Raw genomic sequence first — 20,218 nt, 5'->3', positions numbered from 1 at the left:
AACTTCCAATATAGTGTTCTTGTATTTAAAATTTTTGTTAAAACCATTAAGGTAAAATTTTTTTTTTATTTTTACGTATAAAATTTTGTTTGAAGTATACTCTCATTTGAGTTTATGCATTTATTATTGGCAATTAATATTAGTTTTATTATTAGTAATATTATTAGTATTATTATTTTTAGATATTAGAGTTATTATCAAGGGCATGTATTGAATAGCCTAGCCTTAGTTAGGCATGGACTGGCCACCTATGCTTAAACAAGGCAGTAGTAACCAATATCTAACCATGATAATAATTATTTAATATATATATAAGTCATCATACTTATTTAGTAAATTTCAACTATATATATATAAAAATATTTTTATTATATATATAGAAATATATATACTTTGTACTGTAAAGAGAAGACATATTTTTCATAAAACAATTAAAGGGACAAATAAAATTATCTAAGCATTCATGAACAAGACATATTATAAATAAATGTTCATCTTGATTAATATTTCACAACCATTAAATACTTATAGAAATATTCTTTTATAATATATATATATATATATATATATATATATATATATCAAATGTTATTTACGCAAGCCAATATTTAAGTATGCTTGATATTAAAATAAACATTTATTTTACTTTATTGATTTAAAATATCCTATTATAAAAAAAATCTTATAGTTAAACATACTTGATTTTAAAAATGATAATCGCGAGTTCTAGAATATTGGGTAAACCTATTTATAAAACATATGTCATTATTTTGACAAAATTACCACGGGTATTGATATTTTTTAACCTATCTATAATTATTTATTATTCTACTTTATGATAGCATAAAAAGAAAAGGTATTGAATAAATCAAAATATCACCTATCTCTAATCAAACATACAATTATGTATTAAGACAAAAATACACTAACTTTATTGTCTTTTCATGTATTCTTACAAATCACCCATCACAGCATATTGAATTTCTCATATCATAATTCAATATTTGACGAATCATTTTCATGTTTTCATTTCATTTTGAAACTGTCAATCTTAAGTCTTCCTTAGGTACCAATCAAAGTAAGTTTTCTTCTAATAAAGAAATTTTATTAATTCCAAAAAGTTCTTCACATTCATTTTAAAAATCTATTGATCATATATCTTTTAGCTTAAACATAATCACCTTGGAAACTATATCATTTCATCGGAATGTCTCATCATTTGAAATATCCAGATTCGCCTCCTTAAAACTCTCAAATTCGAAAACGATAAATTTATTCAGTCATCATTGAATTCTTTACAAACACTTTGAAGCGTCCGAATAAATTTTTAGCCTGTGCTAAACCCTATTCATACGCCATTCGTTTGATTTGTCATATTCTTGATACAATTTTACGATACACTAAATTCTATTGTCCAAACGATATTGATTTTCGGATAATCATTAACAAATCATTTTCCATACTTCCATTCACAAATAGATATTTATCAATTCGGAATCTTCCTCAATTGATCAAAGTAAGTTCATTTCGGATATTGAATCCAATTGTTTCTATAAATCATTTTTTTTTCATTCCCCTTGAAATATCTTTTGATTCCATTCCACAATACATTGTTTCTCTTAATTAGAAGAAGAAACATAACCCAAGGAAATATCATAGTCCAAATCTCGAGGACGAGATTTTTATTTAAGGTGGGGAGGATGTAACAACTCTCACTAAAATTAATATTTAGCATGATAATTATCTAATAAGGAAACCCTAATTGAAACACCCAAGTGATTCTGCATAAACCCTAAACATTTCACAACAATCAGAATCAGGATCAGGGCCCCTAAAACTCAGGGGGGATAAACCCTAGTTGACGATTATCCCTATTAAACGTTGTCAAAATCTAAATTTTCGAAAATATTGACTCATCCAGGCTAGTCCTACACGCGGCAAGTCTATAGTGATTAGGTCCCTTACGGACCGTAAGGGATACTTCTTACGGTCCGTAAGCATGTCAATTTTCGTGTATATATAGCAGACATTGGCATTCGATTTATGCTGTTCAAACGACGCTCAATTTCTAAATTGACGTCGAGTTATTCACTTTACAACACACAAATCACTAACTAGTGTAGCGGGGTGCTGCTACAATACCGGGTATTAACTCGATCGCTGTTCAATTCTTTTCTTTCCGTCAGCTTTTATTTTTGTAAATAATAGCTCGGGATTTTACCCTCTAAATCCCTAAACTCTGCCCGTTATTAGGGTAATAACTCTAATCACTGGTACGATACTTTATCCGATCGATTATAACTATCCCACGATTGTCTGAGTGCTGCTCAAATTGAGTTATACTTTGTTATTTATCGTGATTTCGACTTGAATGTTTGAGTGCTGTCCGAACTCGGGCTATACTCTGTCATTCGTTGTGAATCCGCTGAATTGTTAAGTACTGCACTTGTAAATCGTTGTGAGGGTTTTATCTCGTGATTATCGTTAAAATTGAATTGAGTTAATACACTAATACGAGTTCCATTGTGTCTAGAAATTAGAACTCGTAATCAGGAAACTGCTAGAATACTTAATAGTTAAATAAACTTAGCAGTTAAGTTAACTGAGTAGATTAATTAATCTGATAATTAAATTAAGTATGATTAATTAATTAGTTAATCAAGATTAATTAAGTTAATCCACATTAATTAAGCTAAACTAGATTAATTAAGCTAAGTACAATTAATTAAGATTAAGCAAGATTCATTAATCAGCTAAGTAAGATTTTTAATCACCTAAATAAATAAATATACATATATATATATAATAGATAATATCAAAAGAAGGTGCTAGGAAGGTGTAAGAGGATAGATATAAGTGAATAGGAAGCTTCCTTAGAAGATGCATAAGTAACTTCCTAGAAAAGCTATAGGAAACTTCCTAGAACTTTCATACTTCTTGCCTATAAATAGGAAGCTTAGGTATTCATTTCCTTTGTTCATTTCTTTCTTCTTTTCTCTATACGTTGGTGTTCTAACCAATCATCACCGATGCGATGCTCTGTCCGATCGATTCAGGAACCAACTAACGGATGCCAAAGTGCTATACCTTGAGAGTTCGTTAAACGGATGCCAAAGTATTATACTTTGAGAGTTCGTTAAATGGATGCCAAAGTACTATACTTTGTGATTTCGGTAAACGGAATCCAAAGTGTTACACTTTGTGAAATTCGTTAAGGTTCGAATCTCGTGACTACCGTTAAGGTTTGATTTGGGTTTTACACAAATACGTATTCCATTCTGTTAAACTATATACCGAAAATACTTCCCAACTACACACTCACAATCAAACAAACTAATAAATCATCAGAAGATCCAGAATAATAAAGTGCATGCTTAATTATCGGAAGAAGTAGAATCAAGAAGTTGTTAACTCAATCCTGCATGCTGATTTGTGAGTCATTCTCTTTTTATCAACTGTTTTACAAAACTCCAAATTATTTTCAAAGTTATAATTACAGGGATTAAGTCTTTGTAATCACCAAGTTACAGCCGGTATGTGGGGTTTTGTATACATTACTTGATAATCTTCAACATTGGGGCAGTCAATGGGTGATATGACCATAATCACAGACACCACTTGACAGGTGGGCCAGTGGGTCGAGTGACAAAGTACCGTGGGTAGTTGGTTTGATATCAGAAACATTGTAATCTCTCTTAATACTGTGAATTATAACAAATGTGTCGTTTTCAGTAAAATGAATGATTCACTCAGTATTTCCCGCTGACAAAACCTTTTTAAAACACGTTTCAGGTAATTACAGTAGATTGGAGTAAGGATTAGATCCAGCACTGAAGGACTTCAAGAAGTGACTTATTTTATTAATTAAATCAACTTAAGAAATATTGTTTTTGGGTTTATCCCGTATTAAAAGCTACCTTTGTAAAACATGGAATTTATTCCATCTATTTAAATAAAATCCGGTGTTTCTAAACTCTGATATTTTTCCTAACTCACGGTCCTGATGAATTTACGCTGCAATGTTTTTCAAAATAATCACCGGTACCACTTGACTGCTCACGGCTTCCGATTCCGGCCAGGATGGGGTCGGGGGTCATGACAGCTTATATGTTACGGATTATACTTGCAAATGCTATCAGAACATAAACTTAACGCTACTTGCACAACTCGATTTATCACTCTAAAACACAACGCAAAACTCAGTACTACGCTAAAATACCTAAAGTAACAATACTATCTAACACAACAAAGCACATCAAACGAGCATCTTACACACGAAACAAGGAAAAGGTTGCAAAAAACTGCACCTTCGAATGAAGCCAGCTCGCCTCGTGCGAAGGCACTGCCTTCGTACGAAGGTAACTGCTTCGAACGAAGGCTCTCTGTTCAAACCCAGCTCCTCTATAAATACTCCCTCACCCCTCATTCATTCTCACTTGTTGATTTCATACCGAAACTCTGCCGAATTACTGTCCGACCATTTTCAAGTAAGATTTAACAGTTTTATTCAATTATACAATGTTTTTCCACTTCGATTTCCACAAGAATCACTTCATTTTCATCTAAAGCTCTTATGTTCTCACTTAAAACTTCATCTTTTCACTTAAACCTCTTCTTTTCTTCATAAATTCCTGTTTTTACATAAATCTTCATCTTTTTCATCAAAACTTTTTCTTTCATCACTGATTTAAACTTAACCGAGTGTATTGGGACTAACTTCGGTTTCCCAAGTAAGAAATTTGTTGATTTTACACTCACCAAGTGTTAAGTCTAAGTGAAAACCTTTCAAAACTTTCTTAAACTTGATTTTTACACCAAACCGGACCGAAAACGACATGTATCTTGTTCACTGAATAGTGAACCGAGGTAATGTCGAAACCAGCTTGAAAAGGACTCGGAAATACATCTTATTCAGGCGAAAACACAACACCGAATGCCAAAAACAGCCACGTTTGTGAACTGGACTGTTCTGTGCGAAGCCATCTTCGTACGAAGTCACTGGCTTTACACCTAACAGCCCGATTCCCACTCGTGACGCAATCAAAGACCTCTCTGACTTTAAGTTTAATCAGTAGCTTAAGGTTGGAGGGATGAACATTCGATTTTCCGAAGACAGATGTGAAGACACTCTATTTTGGACAACAGAAGCCTCACGTGTACGAAGACCCACCTTCGTACAAAGGCACACCTTCGTACGAAGGCACCAACTTTGTACGAAGCTTCTGTTTCCCACTGACACTTCGATTTTCGACCGTTTCAGCACTTTGGAGGACTCACGCTTCTGTTCCCGTACGCTGGCTGATCTGGCGCTCCCTTCAATCCATTTTCGTTTAACGCACTACATATGTTCTCTATTAAAACACAAATCACAACGCAAACACTTTATAAACGCTAACCGCCCCCGCATGCTATACGTGATTTGTTGAATGCTTGTTACTATGCTTACACAGTGTTACTACTAGACCGCCTTTAACAACGATAGTACTATAGTTTGGACTCAGCACCTGTGTGACAGGGGTTGCTAAGGATCACATACTTTACTTCACGTATTCGTTTCGGTGAACATGTGTCACGCATACTCCGCATCGCAGTCACGTGGTTAGGTTGTATCATTGTTGGTAGTCACATGCATCGCCCGTTACGTGTTACATGCTGGTTATGCGTAAAACGCTTTTTATACTATATCTATGCGAACTTGTGTACTCACCTTTACTTTATGTATTGACATTTATTTTAACGTATGTGACATGTTGATGGTCTGTTTGCTGCAATGGATTAGGAAGTCTAGAAACCCACAAATAAAAATATAGGTTGTCGGATTGGTTTTGTTTAAGAGATTTGAACTCTGTGATGACTATTTATGAAATATTTGTTTATTGGTATGGGACAATGAACCTTTTAAATATTGTCATTTAATAGTTGTTATGGATTCTCTTGAGCAATCTGGTTCGCCTAGTGTCGCGCCCCGATATTTCCGCCATCAGTTGGGGTGTGACACTCTCGGACGAGTGGGCCTACCATTTGGACGACTGTGACTGTTTCTTAGGTAAAACCAGTTTGGTTTTGTTTGAACTTATTACCTACTCAACTGGAAATGGCTCACACTTGAATCCACAGCTATTGACGTAGCTTGTGAGCTCGTGGAACCTCCGATCCAGCTGAGTTTGAAGTCAGAAAGTTTGTGAAAGGGTTTTTGAAAGATTATCTTCACTTCCATCTTGGTCCTCAACTGAGTTGAGTGTTTACATCAGCTGTCATGGCAGATCTGATAAACCAGACGGGATTTGTGAAGAATCTTTGTATAAGTTTGATGAAAAATAGAAGAAAAGTAGAAGAATAAAGATGAAATCAGTTGTTTATGAGCTAATTACCCTCTTAGAAGTGACTGAGATGAGTTCTAAGTGAAATGCCTGAAGTTGGTTTGAGAGAGAATTTAGAAGTTGAAGGTTTGAAATGAAGGAGATGGACTTGTATTTATAGGCGAAGTGGGCACTTTGGGACGGATGCGCCTCGGACGAACTGGGCCAGGCCCATTCGCACGAGTGTGCCAGGCCCAAAAGCCCAATGTCCAATTTTGCTAGATTTTGACGATTTTAAGCGTTTTAAGCATATAAGTGCAATGTATAAGTATTGTGTATAAATAAAGAAATGTATAAATGTATTTTGCATGTATAATAAGTATGAATACACATGAATTTGTATGTAAATGGTATCAAGTATGTATGTAACACGAATAATTGACAAGTATTTATGAATAATGAATATCACAAGTATATAAAAGATGTAATTTTCCTTATGATTCAAGTCTCAGATTACAATGTTTAGAATGAAGTACGAATACAAAGTAATACAAGTTTCCATAAATGGAAAGTACAATAAACTTGCTAAGTAAAGAAAGTTACAAAAAGCATGGCGTTACAAATGGGTCACAGGCATCTAACTTATTAACTAGTGTCTCTCTAGGACCATCACCCATGATATTACAAGAAACTAAACAAAATAACAACCAATTAACAAGAAACAACTCACACAAGGCGAAACCACACCAGTGTCCAGATCAGAGGTTCGTCACTCAAGGTGCCTCTGCAAGTCTTAGTGTAGGAGCCTTCTACACCTAAACGCACAGATGCAATATGTAATGCACAAGTAGCACAAAAATATCAAACAACATAAACAAGTTCTGCAACAACTCCGGTCCCCCTAACTCGGACAATACGCCTAAAACAGAAAGTAAAGAAAGCAATAACAAGGAAAGATCTCACCAGGAGCGTTTAACTCCAAGCTTTCTTGATCTATCTCCAAACCCTAAGATAGGGGTTCTTCTTTCCAAATCAGTAACTTTCTCAAATTAGGGTTTCAGATTCCCAATTTGTTCATCGCAACACGATTCCCAAGAATATTATAATCTCCAGATCTGAAACAACAAAGAAGAGAAACCACCAAGAATACCATATCTGAACGACTACCGCAACAGAAAACCGATTATACCCTTGATTCACAAGATCTAACCCCAAGAGCTAACTCAGCTCTGATACCATGTCACAAACATGATATCAATCTCAGAATCACACCAAAAGATCAAGTACCCAAACCAAATTTTGTATTCTCCTGAATCACTTCAAATTTGATACAAAAACAAAGATCTTAACACTCTAAACAACACTAAGAGATTATCAATGTGATAATCTCTTATACGGACAAGAATGACCACTGACTATGATCAGATTCAACAATAATCTGATCAATGAACAAACCCTTAAACGTATGTGTGTGAGAGTAACGGTGAAAAACTCTATGAGACTTCAATTCTTCACATATGATTCCAATGTAGTCTTTTATAAGCTCCACATCTCCTGAGAACCTGGAACCGATCCATTTAATTAAATGCATGACCCAACTCCAAGTAAGCCCATTACTCCTTTGTCTTTATCTACCAGCATTAACATAGGCCCAATCCAGCTATCTCACAAGCCCACTCCATAATATTCACACACAATAAAAACAACATTAGACAAAATTAATACATAAAATTCAAACAATTTACTCAGGCATTAACTTGTAACAAAGGTGTAATATATACATATTAACCTTCTAACACAAATTTGGTTGAGGCCACATGCTTACTCGGACGAAATGTCTATCTCACTGCCTATGTACTATTGGAACAATAGTTGTACCGTCGCAAAGAAACTCACAAGCTAGCCCGAAGTAACACCCGGTATGTGTTTGTTCGTTTATAGAAAAGAAGAGAAAGTGTAGAAGTTTGATGAAGAACAAAAGACCTCTTGGTTTAATTAATGGAGCAAGAGTCACATGTCTATTCTTTGAAATATATTATTTATACTAAAAAATTAAATTAGCTTGTTTATTTTTAGCCAGAAATCATAATGGTGTAACACTTCTTAATTGCCACTAGTGATCTAAGCTAGTAAACCTGTAAGGAGCAGTGGCGGATCCAGGATTTTATTCTAATGGGTTCTTTTTGGTAAATTTTCTTTAATTCTCACTATTTTTTTTCTAAATTCTATAAGTTTTCGCTATTTTTTCCCAAAACAAACTGGGTTCTTAGGAACCCACAAATGTGGGCTGGAACCACCCCTAGTAAGGAGTAAGCTACAAAGTTGGTTGTTTTTTTAATTGGGCATTGTGGATAGTATAGTTTTCATTTCATATAATCAGACAACAAAATTTTTATGCTTTAAAGTTTGATGACAAAGTTTTTTTTTTTTAGTTTTTGAATAATTATCATATAGCTCCATCAACTTTAATTTTTGAAAAATTACTATAAGCCACTCAACTTTAATTAAACTTATTGACTATCTCACTCATTGTTTGTTAAAGTGGTTGCGATGTTTTTATTTTTATCTACTTTTCGATACAAATCTTAATCAAAGACGAGTTGTACGTAATAATGTACAATTAATTGAAGCACAAACGTATAAGTCGTCAGAGTTGCTTCGAGGTTCCATTTTTTTATAATTATTATTTGTTTTGACTTAAAAATTACTAAAATATGATTTTTATAACATTCTTAACATGTAATTGCGATATACTTATTTTTTATTACATAATCATTTACAAACTTGATGAATAATAATTTACAATTCATCAAAGTATGAGTTCTTAAAGCATAAATTTGTAAGTTTCAATTTCACCCTCATGCTATAAGAATATACACCTTTAACCCTTGTATTTTTTAATAATATTTCATTTATCAATTGATTTTATTTTCCTATAATAACTTGTGTTTGTTAATTTAAAAAACTAGATATGTAAATGTGTTTAATTTTTAATCAAGATTCCAATATATCATAATTTATATATTTAATTGAATATGCAAACAAAATTTTCCACATGTAAGTTCGATATTATTTAAGGCATCTAATTTCTAAAGTCAATCGTAGAGAAGTAGCTAATATTGTTCTACTACCATTATCATATTAGTTAAAGCATCCATCTCATTGTCTTTTAACAGTAAATAACTAAGATTTTAATATAATATTTATAAAAATAAAAACTCAAGTTAAATCCTTGTTTAAATGAAAAAGAAAATAGAGTTAATTATATGAGTGAAGAAGTTATCCTCTTATTACAAAAAGTATATATGGTGCTTAGTTTTTACTGGTTGGTAATACTTTTGGTTTTTAGAGTGGATGAGAGTTTCTTTTTGGCATAGTGTATTTTCATCTTTTCATGTCCCTTTTCAATTACAACCAATCTTATTTACTCTATAATTTGTACTTCTCAATTGTCATTGGTGATCTTTAAAACGTGAAAGGTAATGCTTTATTTATAAAGTCTAACGTAGTTTTATATTCCCAAATGGTTATCAAAACTTCTCCTCGCTTAAACTCATAGGAAGAATGTACTCGTATGGGAAAGTGAACTTTGTTGATTTCTTTCTTAGATATGAATACACGAAGTTATGAATAATCTCAACATCACGAATACAAGTAGCATATGAATAGAGATTCTTTCTCAAACTATTCTTTCTTCGAACTTAAGCTTCAAGTAGCATATGAATAATCTCAACATCACGAACATATATTGGTCGGTCCAACCAACCAAAAAATGGACAATTGAAGCTCCGTAAAATGATCTCATATCAAAAGTAAATTTGGAATATTTACTAGCTTTCCAAATGATGGCAAGAGTAGAAGCGAGAATCCAGGTTTAGACCAATCCATGATCTTCGAATCACAACTTGTCTTCCACATCAGTATGTCATCTTTTTAACTCCAGTGATGAAGGAAAACAGTTGAATAAGGAAAGAGAGAAATGACAAAGGGTATTACAGGAAGAAAAGACAAAAAATGCCCTCACGTAGTGTGACCTTTTGTTAAAAACAAATTAGGCTGGTAAATAGCATGTGATTTTTGAAGAAAAAAAGAATCACTAAGGTAAAGATAACACGGGGACCATTTGTGTAATTAACCAATAAAAAAAAGTAATTCCATTTTAAGAGTAAATAAAACTAAAGCATCCATCCATCCATCCATATCAAAAAAAATAAAGATGGGTTTTGTTTTATTGCTGAGTGGGATTCTTAACATTCAACTTGAGTGCACCAATCAAATCAAATCATATCATGCACATTTGGAATTAGAACTTCTTCCATAATTTTAAGTTCCTATACCATTCCAATTCTTTGGCTAATGGTCTGTGGGTCCTCAACACTTAGAAACATCATCAATCACATAATAAGCCATCCATCCATCAATCATGATTCTTCTTCTTCTTCTTACTACTATTATTATTATCATTATTGGTTTCCTCAGTTTCTTAATTCACCCTCTTCTCCAACATCCATGGCCACTCCAAGTAAGCTTTTTTTCTTTCTTTAAATCATTTCACCAACACCACCCTTACCCTTTCTGTATGTTTTTATATTCTTAGAGATAAAGCTGTTGAATATGTGTCCTATTATCATTATTATTATTATTTAGTGGGGTTTTCATGTCTGGTTTTATGGTGGCAGCTAGAGATAAGTTCCTATATACATGTTTTTGGAGTTGTTATGTTTCTTGGCTTCTATTTAATAATAAATAATCAGGGTTAGTTATAGAGGAAGGCATGCAGGAGCTAGTAGCCAAGCAAATTATCTACCAAAGTTACTATAAACTTTTCTTGAATAAAAAATATTTGATTGATCACTCATATGCATCATTTGACATATCAAGTTAATCTTTTTATCTTTCGATGTTTTTTATGTTAATAAATGGTGGATGGTTCAAATGAGAAGAAAAATTTTGTAAGAATAAAAAGAATAAGTTTTAAACCAATAGAAATGCTCCATTTACTTCATTTAATATGTGTATTTAATGTTATTAATAAGGGCATATAGGTAAATTTCTAATTGTAATTAATTAGCTAACTAATTAAATTTGTAACTCACTTTTAAATATAGTCTTTCAAGATAAAGTAATTTAGGGTGAAGGACAATTTTCGACATGTGTAGGATAAATTTTAGCATGTGTAGGATAAATTCTTAAATGTGTATGATAAATTTAGATATGCGTAGGGTAAATTTCGGTAAGTGTAAGATATATGTAGGATAAATTTTGAAAATGTGTAGGATAAAATATTTTTTGGTTTATTAATGAGAGATAACATAATTAATGGGAGGAGTTATAAACTATTTAATGTTTTACCATTATGCCCTTTCTTCTTTTTCTTCTCACATTAAATTTCTTCTCAAATGAACATTCTCCATTAAATGTTGGGTATGTTTGGCATGGAGCTTTTAGGAGCTTCTAACTTTACGCTTTTAAGAAAAACCTCCTACTCAATAAAAAGTCTTGTTTGGTTGAATAAGCTTGAAGCTTTTGGTTGAACGCTCCTACTAGTAGCGTTTAGAAGGAACTACACGCTTTTAGGGAAAAAATAACTATTTTAACCTCTAAAGATAATAAACTTTTTAATGCATAAACTTTTTAAATTTTTAGTTATGTCCATTTTGGTCATTTTATACGTCTTATTAAAAGCTTCAGTTACTCTGCCAAACACCAAATATATCTAAAAAGCTACAGCTACCAGCTTTCAGCCACCAGCTACTTTTGCCAAACATACCCGCTGTAAGAAAATCCTTTTGGTCAGCTTTGAAATCCAGAATTAAACTCAGTTGATACTTATATGTCAAGATTGGGCTATTTATTTAGGACCAAAAGGTCAATTTGATGATCTTTTATGTATTATTATTATTTGAGCCTCTTCAAAGCTTGCTTATGTATTTTGAAATGGGTCTTATTGTGTTTGACTTTTGGTTGCATTAATAGTAAGTTGACTTGTTTCATTTCATTTACAGAAAGAGGCAAAGATATGGAATTTAAATCATGTTACTATTGTGGCATTATGCTAGTTTTGTTGTTGACCCCTTGTTGTTCTGAAGACAAACATGACGATCAAGGTACGTTATTAGCTTTGCTAATGTCCTTATACGCTTTCGTTGTTAAATCCGAGGTTTGGACATCCCAAAATGTAAAAAAGCTTATAATCAATCATGTTATTTAGACATAATGATGTTTTTTTCAGTTCATATTTTGATGAAGCTTTTGAGGGATCTAAACGACACCAATGGAAGACTTAAGGATTGGAATGTCTTTCTAGTTAGCCCTTGCTATAGCTGGTCGCATGTCATTTGTGATCATGAACAAGGAAATGTCATATCCTTGTAAGTTTATTATTTTCTTAAACAATAAACTTACAAGAAATGATTAATGTTAAACATGTAAAACTAACCTCAACCTTTATGTACTAATTTGCAGGAGTCTTGGTTCCATTGGTTTTTCGGGGAAACTATCAAGTTCGATAACCAAACTGAAGTTTTTGACGAACTTGTAAGTTTGATACTCGATTAATTTATATTTTTACGATGCGTAACATGTTTACACAGTTGACGACAACACATAAACTCTAGTCCACATTTAACTTTTAAGGTATCACTTCGTCACAATCCGAATACAAATTGGAAATAAAATATATATTTGAACATGTTGAAAATTAAATTCTAAATCATAAGTCCACAAGATAGTTTAAAAAACTATGTTTGACTCTCTAAAGTCAAAAGTGAGCCTTTTTTTTTCTAAGGTTAAGTACAACTTAAGGTGATTTATTTACATATCCAAGCAATTAATTTGTACAACTTAAGGTGGTTTATTTAGAGAGCAAATGATTTTTCTTTATACGAGTGCAATGTTAACACAACGACCTTATAGCGTTTTTTTTTTTCTTTTTTTTTTTATAGATCAAGGATATTAAATGACTTGGTATGAGGAAGTAACTTGAGTCTTCAATTTTATGCAGGGACTTACAAGATAATAACTTATCAGGCGAGTTGCCCGATCTTAGTAGCTTGGTGAACTTGCAAACTCTAAATTTAGCAAGGAATAAGTTTAGTGGATCTATACCAACCTCTTGGGGTCAACTCTCCAATTTAAAATATTTGTAAGATTTTCTGCTGGTTTCCTATACACTGAATGAATCACTTTGTTTTCTGGTCAATAATCCTAGTTTGACTTTTGAAGGTCTAACAATTTATTTCTAAAATTTGAATTTATATTTGCATTTTGCAGGGATGTTTCTTCCAACAATCTAAGTGGAAAAATCCCTGAACAATTATTCTCAACGAGTGTATTCAAGTATGAAATCTTGTTTATACATTCGCATATCATTAATATCGTTCAAGCTAACCATTTTATATCAATGTGTTATTGATCAGTTTTACAGGAACATCTCTTGATTGTGGCACAACACTGCACCAACCTTGCATTTCGACTTCTTCTGTTACAGGTTCTTTTTTTTTTTTGTTAAAAAATCATCAGTTTGTGATTTTCAAAAATAAAAAATTGGTCTTTGACTTTTTTTTTTTTTTTTTTTTTTTATTTCATAGGTTCTGCTAGAAAGTCAAAACTAAAGTTCCTTACGGTTGGCGCAAGCTGTGGTGCTCTATTGCTTTTATTGTTTGCGGCGATTTTTTTATACCGATTCAACCTTAAGCGTAAACTTAACCATGATTTGTTTGTTGATGTTGAAGGTTAGTTTGTACATGTTCTTTCTAACTGTTGTTTGCATTTTCACTAGTTATTTGATTTTGATAGTCAAACTTATTACTTTTAGTTGCATAACAATTAACCTCCTAAGACCATGTGTAATGGTAACAACTTATAATGCCCCCACCATGGGGCATTATGCGACACGTGTCATCCTAGTCAGCGTTGGGGCATTATAGCAAAAGTGGCGTAGTGGGGCATTATGCCAATAACCCCATTCAATCATTAAAAAAAAAAAAAAAAGGAAACAAAGGTGATTGGCTGGTCAAAGGGTTGAAGATTAAAAAAAAAAAAAAAGAAAGAAAAGGCCCCTTACTTGGACCAATCTCATTGGCCACCTGCATGTTCAATTTCATTCCCTTGGCGTTTTATTAAACACGCCTGCATGCAAGATTCCAAATTATAATGCCCAAAAACGCTTGATGTAATGGAGGGAGGGGCATTATCCGGCGTTTTTATGCAATTTTTTTTAAAAAAAACGCCCCGTTACGGGGGGTCTAAGATATAAGACATAGAAGTGGGCTCATACTAAAAAACGTTTTGTCCTCAACTCGTTTCGACTCATTAGCCAACCCGTTAGACCATAGTAAGGGTGAATAATGATGCCCCCACTCTTGGGCGTTTTCCGCCATGTGGCAGTCCAGTCAGCAAGGGGCATTATTGGGCGTTTTTCTAAAATGGGTGTAGGGGGATGTGGGTATTATGTTAAAAAGGGGTGTAAAGAATTAAATAAAAAAAACTAACCAAAAAAAGGGGATTGGACAAGAAAAAGAGGGATGCATGTGATTGACCAACAATTTTCCATTTTGGCCTGATTCAAAACACGCTGTGGGGGTTTTTTTGAAAAAAAAAAAAGCCAAACCACGCCATGGGGGGTGGGGGATCGGCGTTTTCCGGTGTGTTTTGGGGACTTTTTTTGAAAACAAAACGTCCATTACGGACGGTTTTAGTACTTACTACTAACCCTTTTCACATGTTATTTATTTTAGGCGAAGACGACAGTAAAGTTTCCTTTGGGCAACTTAGACGATTTTCATGGCGTGAAGTACAGTTGGCAACCGACAACTTTAATGAGAGCAACATTATAGGACGGGGAGGGTTTGGTAAAGTTTATAAAGGTGTTCTTGCTGACAACACAAAAGTCGCGATTAAGAGACTCGCGGATTATCAAAGTCCTGGTGGAGAGGCTGCATTCTTAAGGGAAGTTCAGTTGATAAGTGTTGCAGTTCATCGTAACCTCCTTAGGTTGATTGGCTTTTCAACCACATCATATGAACGAGTACTCGTATACCCGTTCATGCAAAACCTTAGTGTTGCATACCACTTACGCGGTATGTTACATACATTGCCTTTTGGTTTTAACTAACGACTTTAGAGCTAAAATTCTAAAATCTCTTGTATTGTTGATAGATCTAAAACCGGGAGAGAAAGGTTTGGATTGGGCGACACGAAAGCGAATAGCTTTTGGTGCAGCTCGTGGCCTAGAATACTTGCACGAGCATTGCACGCCTAAGATCATTCATCGTGATCTTAAAGCCGCAAATATCTTGTTAGACGATGATTTTGAACCGGTTCTTGGGGATTTTGGGCTAGCAAAACTTGTGGACACCAACCTCACTCATATTACAACACAAGTACGAGGAACCATGGGACACATTGCTCCTGAGTATTTGTCTACCGGTAAATCCTCGGAGAAGACAGACGTTTTTGGATATGGTATTACATTGTTAGAGCTCGTAACTGGACAACGCGCAATAGATCTATCCCGGCTCGAAGATGAGGAAGATGTTCTCCTTCTTGATCATGTAAGCATTATATATAGGCTTTTACCAAACATGTTATATCATCACTTAAAGTTATGCACATACACATGAAACATACATACATAATAATGTATGTGGTTTTTAGTATAGCAATATTCAAATTAAAGAGAGAGAATGAAATGCATATATTTTTTTTAACTATAGCAATACTATAGTTATATGTGCTCAAAAAATGATAGAAACTAAATTAAAAAAAAAATTAGAGTGAATTTCAAGGATTGTCCTTTATCTTTATACCCATTTTCAGGCGTTGTCCTTTATGTTCAAAATTGACGAGTTTTGTCCTTTATGTTTTCATATCATACACGTTTTGTCATTTAGGCCTAACCCAGTTAGTTTTTTCAGTTAAATTTGGTCATGTGCTTTGCACATGAGGGTATTTTTGTCAATTCAAAGGTAAGTTCAACGGCGGATTTACAGCTCAAAGCTTCTGCAACTTTGAATTGACAAAAATGCCCTCATGTGCAAAGCACATGACCAAATTTAACTGAAAAAATTAACTGGGTTAGGCCTAAAGGACAAAACGTGTATGATATGAAAACATAAAGGACAAAACTTGTCAATTTTAAACATAAAGGACAGCGGCTAAAAATGGTATTTCGCACATTTTTCGAATTTTGTATTTGAGCCAATCTGTATATACACAAATGATAATGCATCATAAGATTTAGTTGTTAATTGCTTCAGATCAAGAAACTGCTTAAGGGGATGAGGATTAGCGACATCGTGGACCCGAACCTGACGGTTTACGATGCTAAAGAAGTGGAAACAATGATTCAAGTGGCGCTATTATGCGCCCAAGGTTCACCGGAAGAGCGTCCGAAAATGGGAGATGTGATCCGTATGCTGCGAGGACAAGGTTTGGCGGAGCGATGGGCGGAATGGGAGCAAGTTGAACAAGTTAAAAGTCGAGAATCGTCTCGTATGTCGCATCAATTTGCTTGGGGAGAAGACTCCACTCAGGATCAAGAAGCCATACAATTGTCACAAGCCCGATGATTAAATCTGGATCGACATACTTGAAAAACTACTACACTTGCAATAAGGTTTTGGGTGTTTTGTAACATTTATATGCCTAAATTGAGAATTTAAATACTTAGATATATATATACGTTGTTTGCTAACATTTACCTAGTTTTTGTTTATAAAAATATATATTTGTAACATCACAATATATTGTAATTTCAGTATGATAAGTAACTGAAGCGGGTTTGGTAAAATTAACGTTCCATTTTAATGAGGGGAAATTTCATCATATAAAACGTACTATATGTGATTTTCTTTTCTGAACAGCCTTTTTATATCTGTTTTGGACATTCTACATCTGAAATTACGAATATAAATTCCTCACACGATCCGAAATCTAACAAGTTTAATGGATGTATTGTGTGTTTTGACATGTTTAACATGCTTTTTAAACAATTTCGTATATCTTATAGTTAAATGGCCTATAATATTTTATTTGCAACAAACAACTTGCATTTTCTGTCGCAATTTTTTAGTTTAAAAATACTTATTATGAAAGTATATTTGATCATTTCAAAGTTCAAACCATGTTCAATTGTTCATTTTGGTCAATAAATTCATCGACCTTTCTATTTTGGGTAAATTTCGGTAGAATTATCATTTTCTTAGGATTCATAACTTTTGCAAGTAAATGTTGGATGAGTTAGTTACGTTTTTCATCCCCGTGGTTTGTTAAAAATCACTATTTCAGTCCATTAATTTATAAAATTGCCAAAACTGTCCATGTGGTTTCACTTTCGTAACAATTACGGTCCAGCTCTGTTAGCCCCATCCACTTATTCTGTTAGTTTTTTTGTGAAATGACCACAATGCCCTTGTTATTATTAAAATCTTACAAAAAGGCCCACCTTCTTCATCAAACACCATCACCAACATTTGCCACCACCAAGTCCGATCACTACCAACTCCGGTGTAACGCTTCGCATTTTCTGTTCTTTCCTTATTTAGAAGGTTGTATTCACATTTCCATTTTTGGAAACTAGTATGTTGGCCCATGTAATCAAAACCAGAAGAACAAATGATACTGAAAGCCAAAACTGGTTCTCAACAGTTGATCCACAATAAGCAAATGCATGTTTTAAACTTCCTCCAATGGCAGTGCTTCTATCAGCTGATAAATCTAAGTACTGATCCTCTCAACAAATGCTCAACAAAGAACTACTATCATAAAGACTGAATACCTAACAACTGCTGACTGTCAAAGTGATGATGAAGACTAAGCACTGCTGATTCAAAGGCCTGATCAACCATTGAAGAAAGCACTGATCTGCAACATCAGTGCTTGGGCATCAACAGCGGATAGGTGTATCAGTGTTTTATTTATCAATTGTTTAATGTAACAGTGTTTTCTTGTATCAGTGTTTAGAGGTTGTTAGTTTGTTATATGTCACTGTCTAGGTGATGTCAACATTAGATGCTCAGTGGTTAGGATTGTATAAATAGAATAGGTCTTGTACTGTTCTATTAGCTCTCTTTCACCATTCATCTTGTACGAACTAACTGTGAGCTCAGGCTGAGGGGGAGTTTAGTAGTGCATGCATGTAACACCTCATAAAATCACGTCCAATGATGTATTGGCACGTGTACTAAACCCTAAAAAAGTCAAACGTTGACTATGAGGGACTAATTTTGCGAAAAATCAAAAACTTTGAATGGGAAAGGACTAAAAGTGTTAACATGCTTAAACTAAGCCTCTGAATAACAATACACGGTATTCATAATTAGAATTAAGCCACTCGTTGGTTGAAAGGAGCCGTTTGCATAATTATTTGAAGGTTCGCGCGTCGAAGGGTCAAAAGCGTCAACATGTTAATTCTTACCTCTGAGTGACCTTTTAACAAACCAAGAGCTTCATGATGTGTGATTATACTCTCGCGAATATCCAATATTGGCCATCTAAGGCTTTTATGCCTATAAGTGACGTTACGCGCAACTTTACAAGTTAAAGGGGTTAAAAGCGTCAATATGTTTAATTATACCTCTGAATGACCTTTTAATGAACCCGAAGTATTATGAAGTGCAATCATACTATTGAGAATGCTTAATATGGGCTACAAAAGGATTTGATGCTATTAAACGATAATACGCGCAAGTTTGCGCGTTAGAGGGACCAAAAGCGTCATCGTCTAAAACTACACGTTAGAATGACCATTTAAGCGAACTGGAGCATCGTGATATTTAAGCATACGATCGGGGACGCCTAATATGGGCCATGAAAGGCCTTGATATCGTTAAACGATATTACACGCAACTTTGTGCGATAAAAGGACTAAAAGCGTCAACAGGCGAAACTGCACTTTTGAGCGACCTTTTAAACGAACCGGGAACTCCGTGATGCTCGGTCATACTCCCGGGTGTGCCTAATATTGGTCACAATGGGCATATATTACTATTATTATTATTATTATTATTATTATTATTATTATTATTATTATTATTATTATTATTATTATTATTATTATTCATTACTTAAAGCCCACACATAACTAAAACCATTTGATGAATCTATGGACTTGTTAATGGTTTTAAAAACCTAGTATAACACTTGTAATCATCATGATTTCCCTAAACACATGGCATGATCTTATCGTTTCTCAAAAAACTATATAAAGGCCATGAAATTTCATTTTCAAAGTGCACCATTCATTCTTTCTTCCTATCTTCTCATCTTGGAGGATCCTAAGCAATTAGGAACCACCTTTGAGTTTTCTTCAATCCATAGGACCACTTGTAAGTGTTCCTTTCATGACTAGTTCTTTTATTTGGCTTAAAAAGCCGAAAAGTCAAGTGTTTACGATAAACGCTTTGACTTCTAGTTAGACCGTAAACGGTCAAGCCATTGTTCACAACGAACGTGGCTACGTTATTGTAATTAGATAGGTGTTAAACTCTCAAAAGGGCACCTTCTAAGAATCACGTTTGCTTGGTCAATTGACGAGTCAACGTAATATTGTTTTAAAAAGTCAACGGGTCAGTTTTTGAAATAATTGTGATATGAGTTTAGAAATGTTCTAAAATACGTTTTATCACTTAAAAGACTTGGTAATAATTATTAGAACATGTGTAAACATGTTCGGCTCGTCAATTCCAGTTTTAGGGTCGGTTCGCAACGGAAAGTCGTGAAGTTTGACTTCTGCATTGACTTTCGATTATGAACCGAATTAGATTAGTTTGCTACTGATTATAGGTTCTGTTATGATCGTAATATAATGTAGCATAACCCTATAAGGTTATATTACACGATCATATTAGAAATGTGAGTTTTTGCACATGTTCCGTTAATATGCCGTACTTTGACTATTATGCCATTTTTAGCAAAAA

At 33.8% G+C, this 20,218-nt stretch overlaps 1 protein-coding gene across 1 annotated transcript; it reads left to right on the top strand.

Annotated features, from left to right (window-relative positions):
* Nucleotides 1-10,593: 10,593 nt before the first annotated feature.
* Nucleotides 10,594-16,997, top strand: LOC110895782 (probable LRR receptor-like serine/threonine-protein kinase At5g63710). The gene is made up of 11 exons (XM_022143135.2): nt 10,594-10,821; nt 12,305-12,406; nt 12,532-12,670; nt 12,765-12,836; nt 13,303-13,443; nt 13,572-13,637; nt 13,718-13,788; nt 13,889-14,032; nt 15,038-15,379; nt 15,459-15,853; nt 16,559-16,997. The coding sequence occupies exons 1-11, from the start codon at nt 10,656-10,658 to the stop codon at nt 16,868-16,870; spliced, it is 1,950 nt and encodes a 649-aa protein (XP_021998827.1). The 5' UTR covers nt 10,594-10,655; the 3' UTR covers nt 16,871-16,997.
* Nucleotides 16,998-20,218: the final 3,221 nt, after the last annotated feature.

Source organism: Helianthus annuus, chromosome 12 (assembly GCF_002127325.2).
Source record: "Helianthus annuus cultivar XRQ/B chromosome 12, HanXRQr2.0-SUNRISE, whole genome shotgun sequence".
NCBI classification, from domain to species: domain Eukaryota; kingdom Viridiplantae; phylum Streptophyta; class Magnoliopsida; order Asterales; family Asteraceae; genus Helianthus; species Helianthus annuus.
The sequence above is the reverse complement of the archived record's forward strand: the minus strand, read 5'-3'. Positions and strand labels throughout refer to the sequence as shown.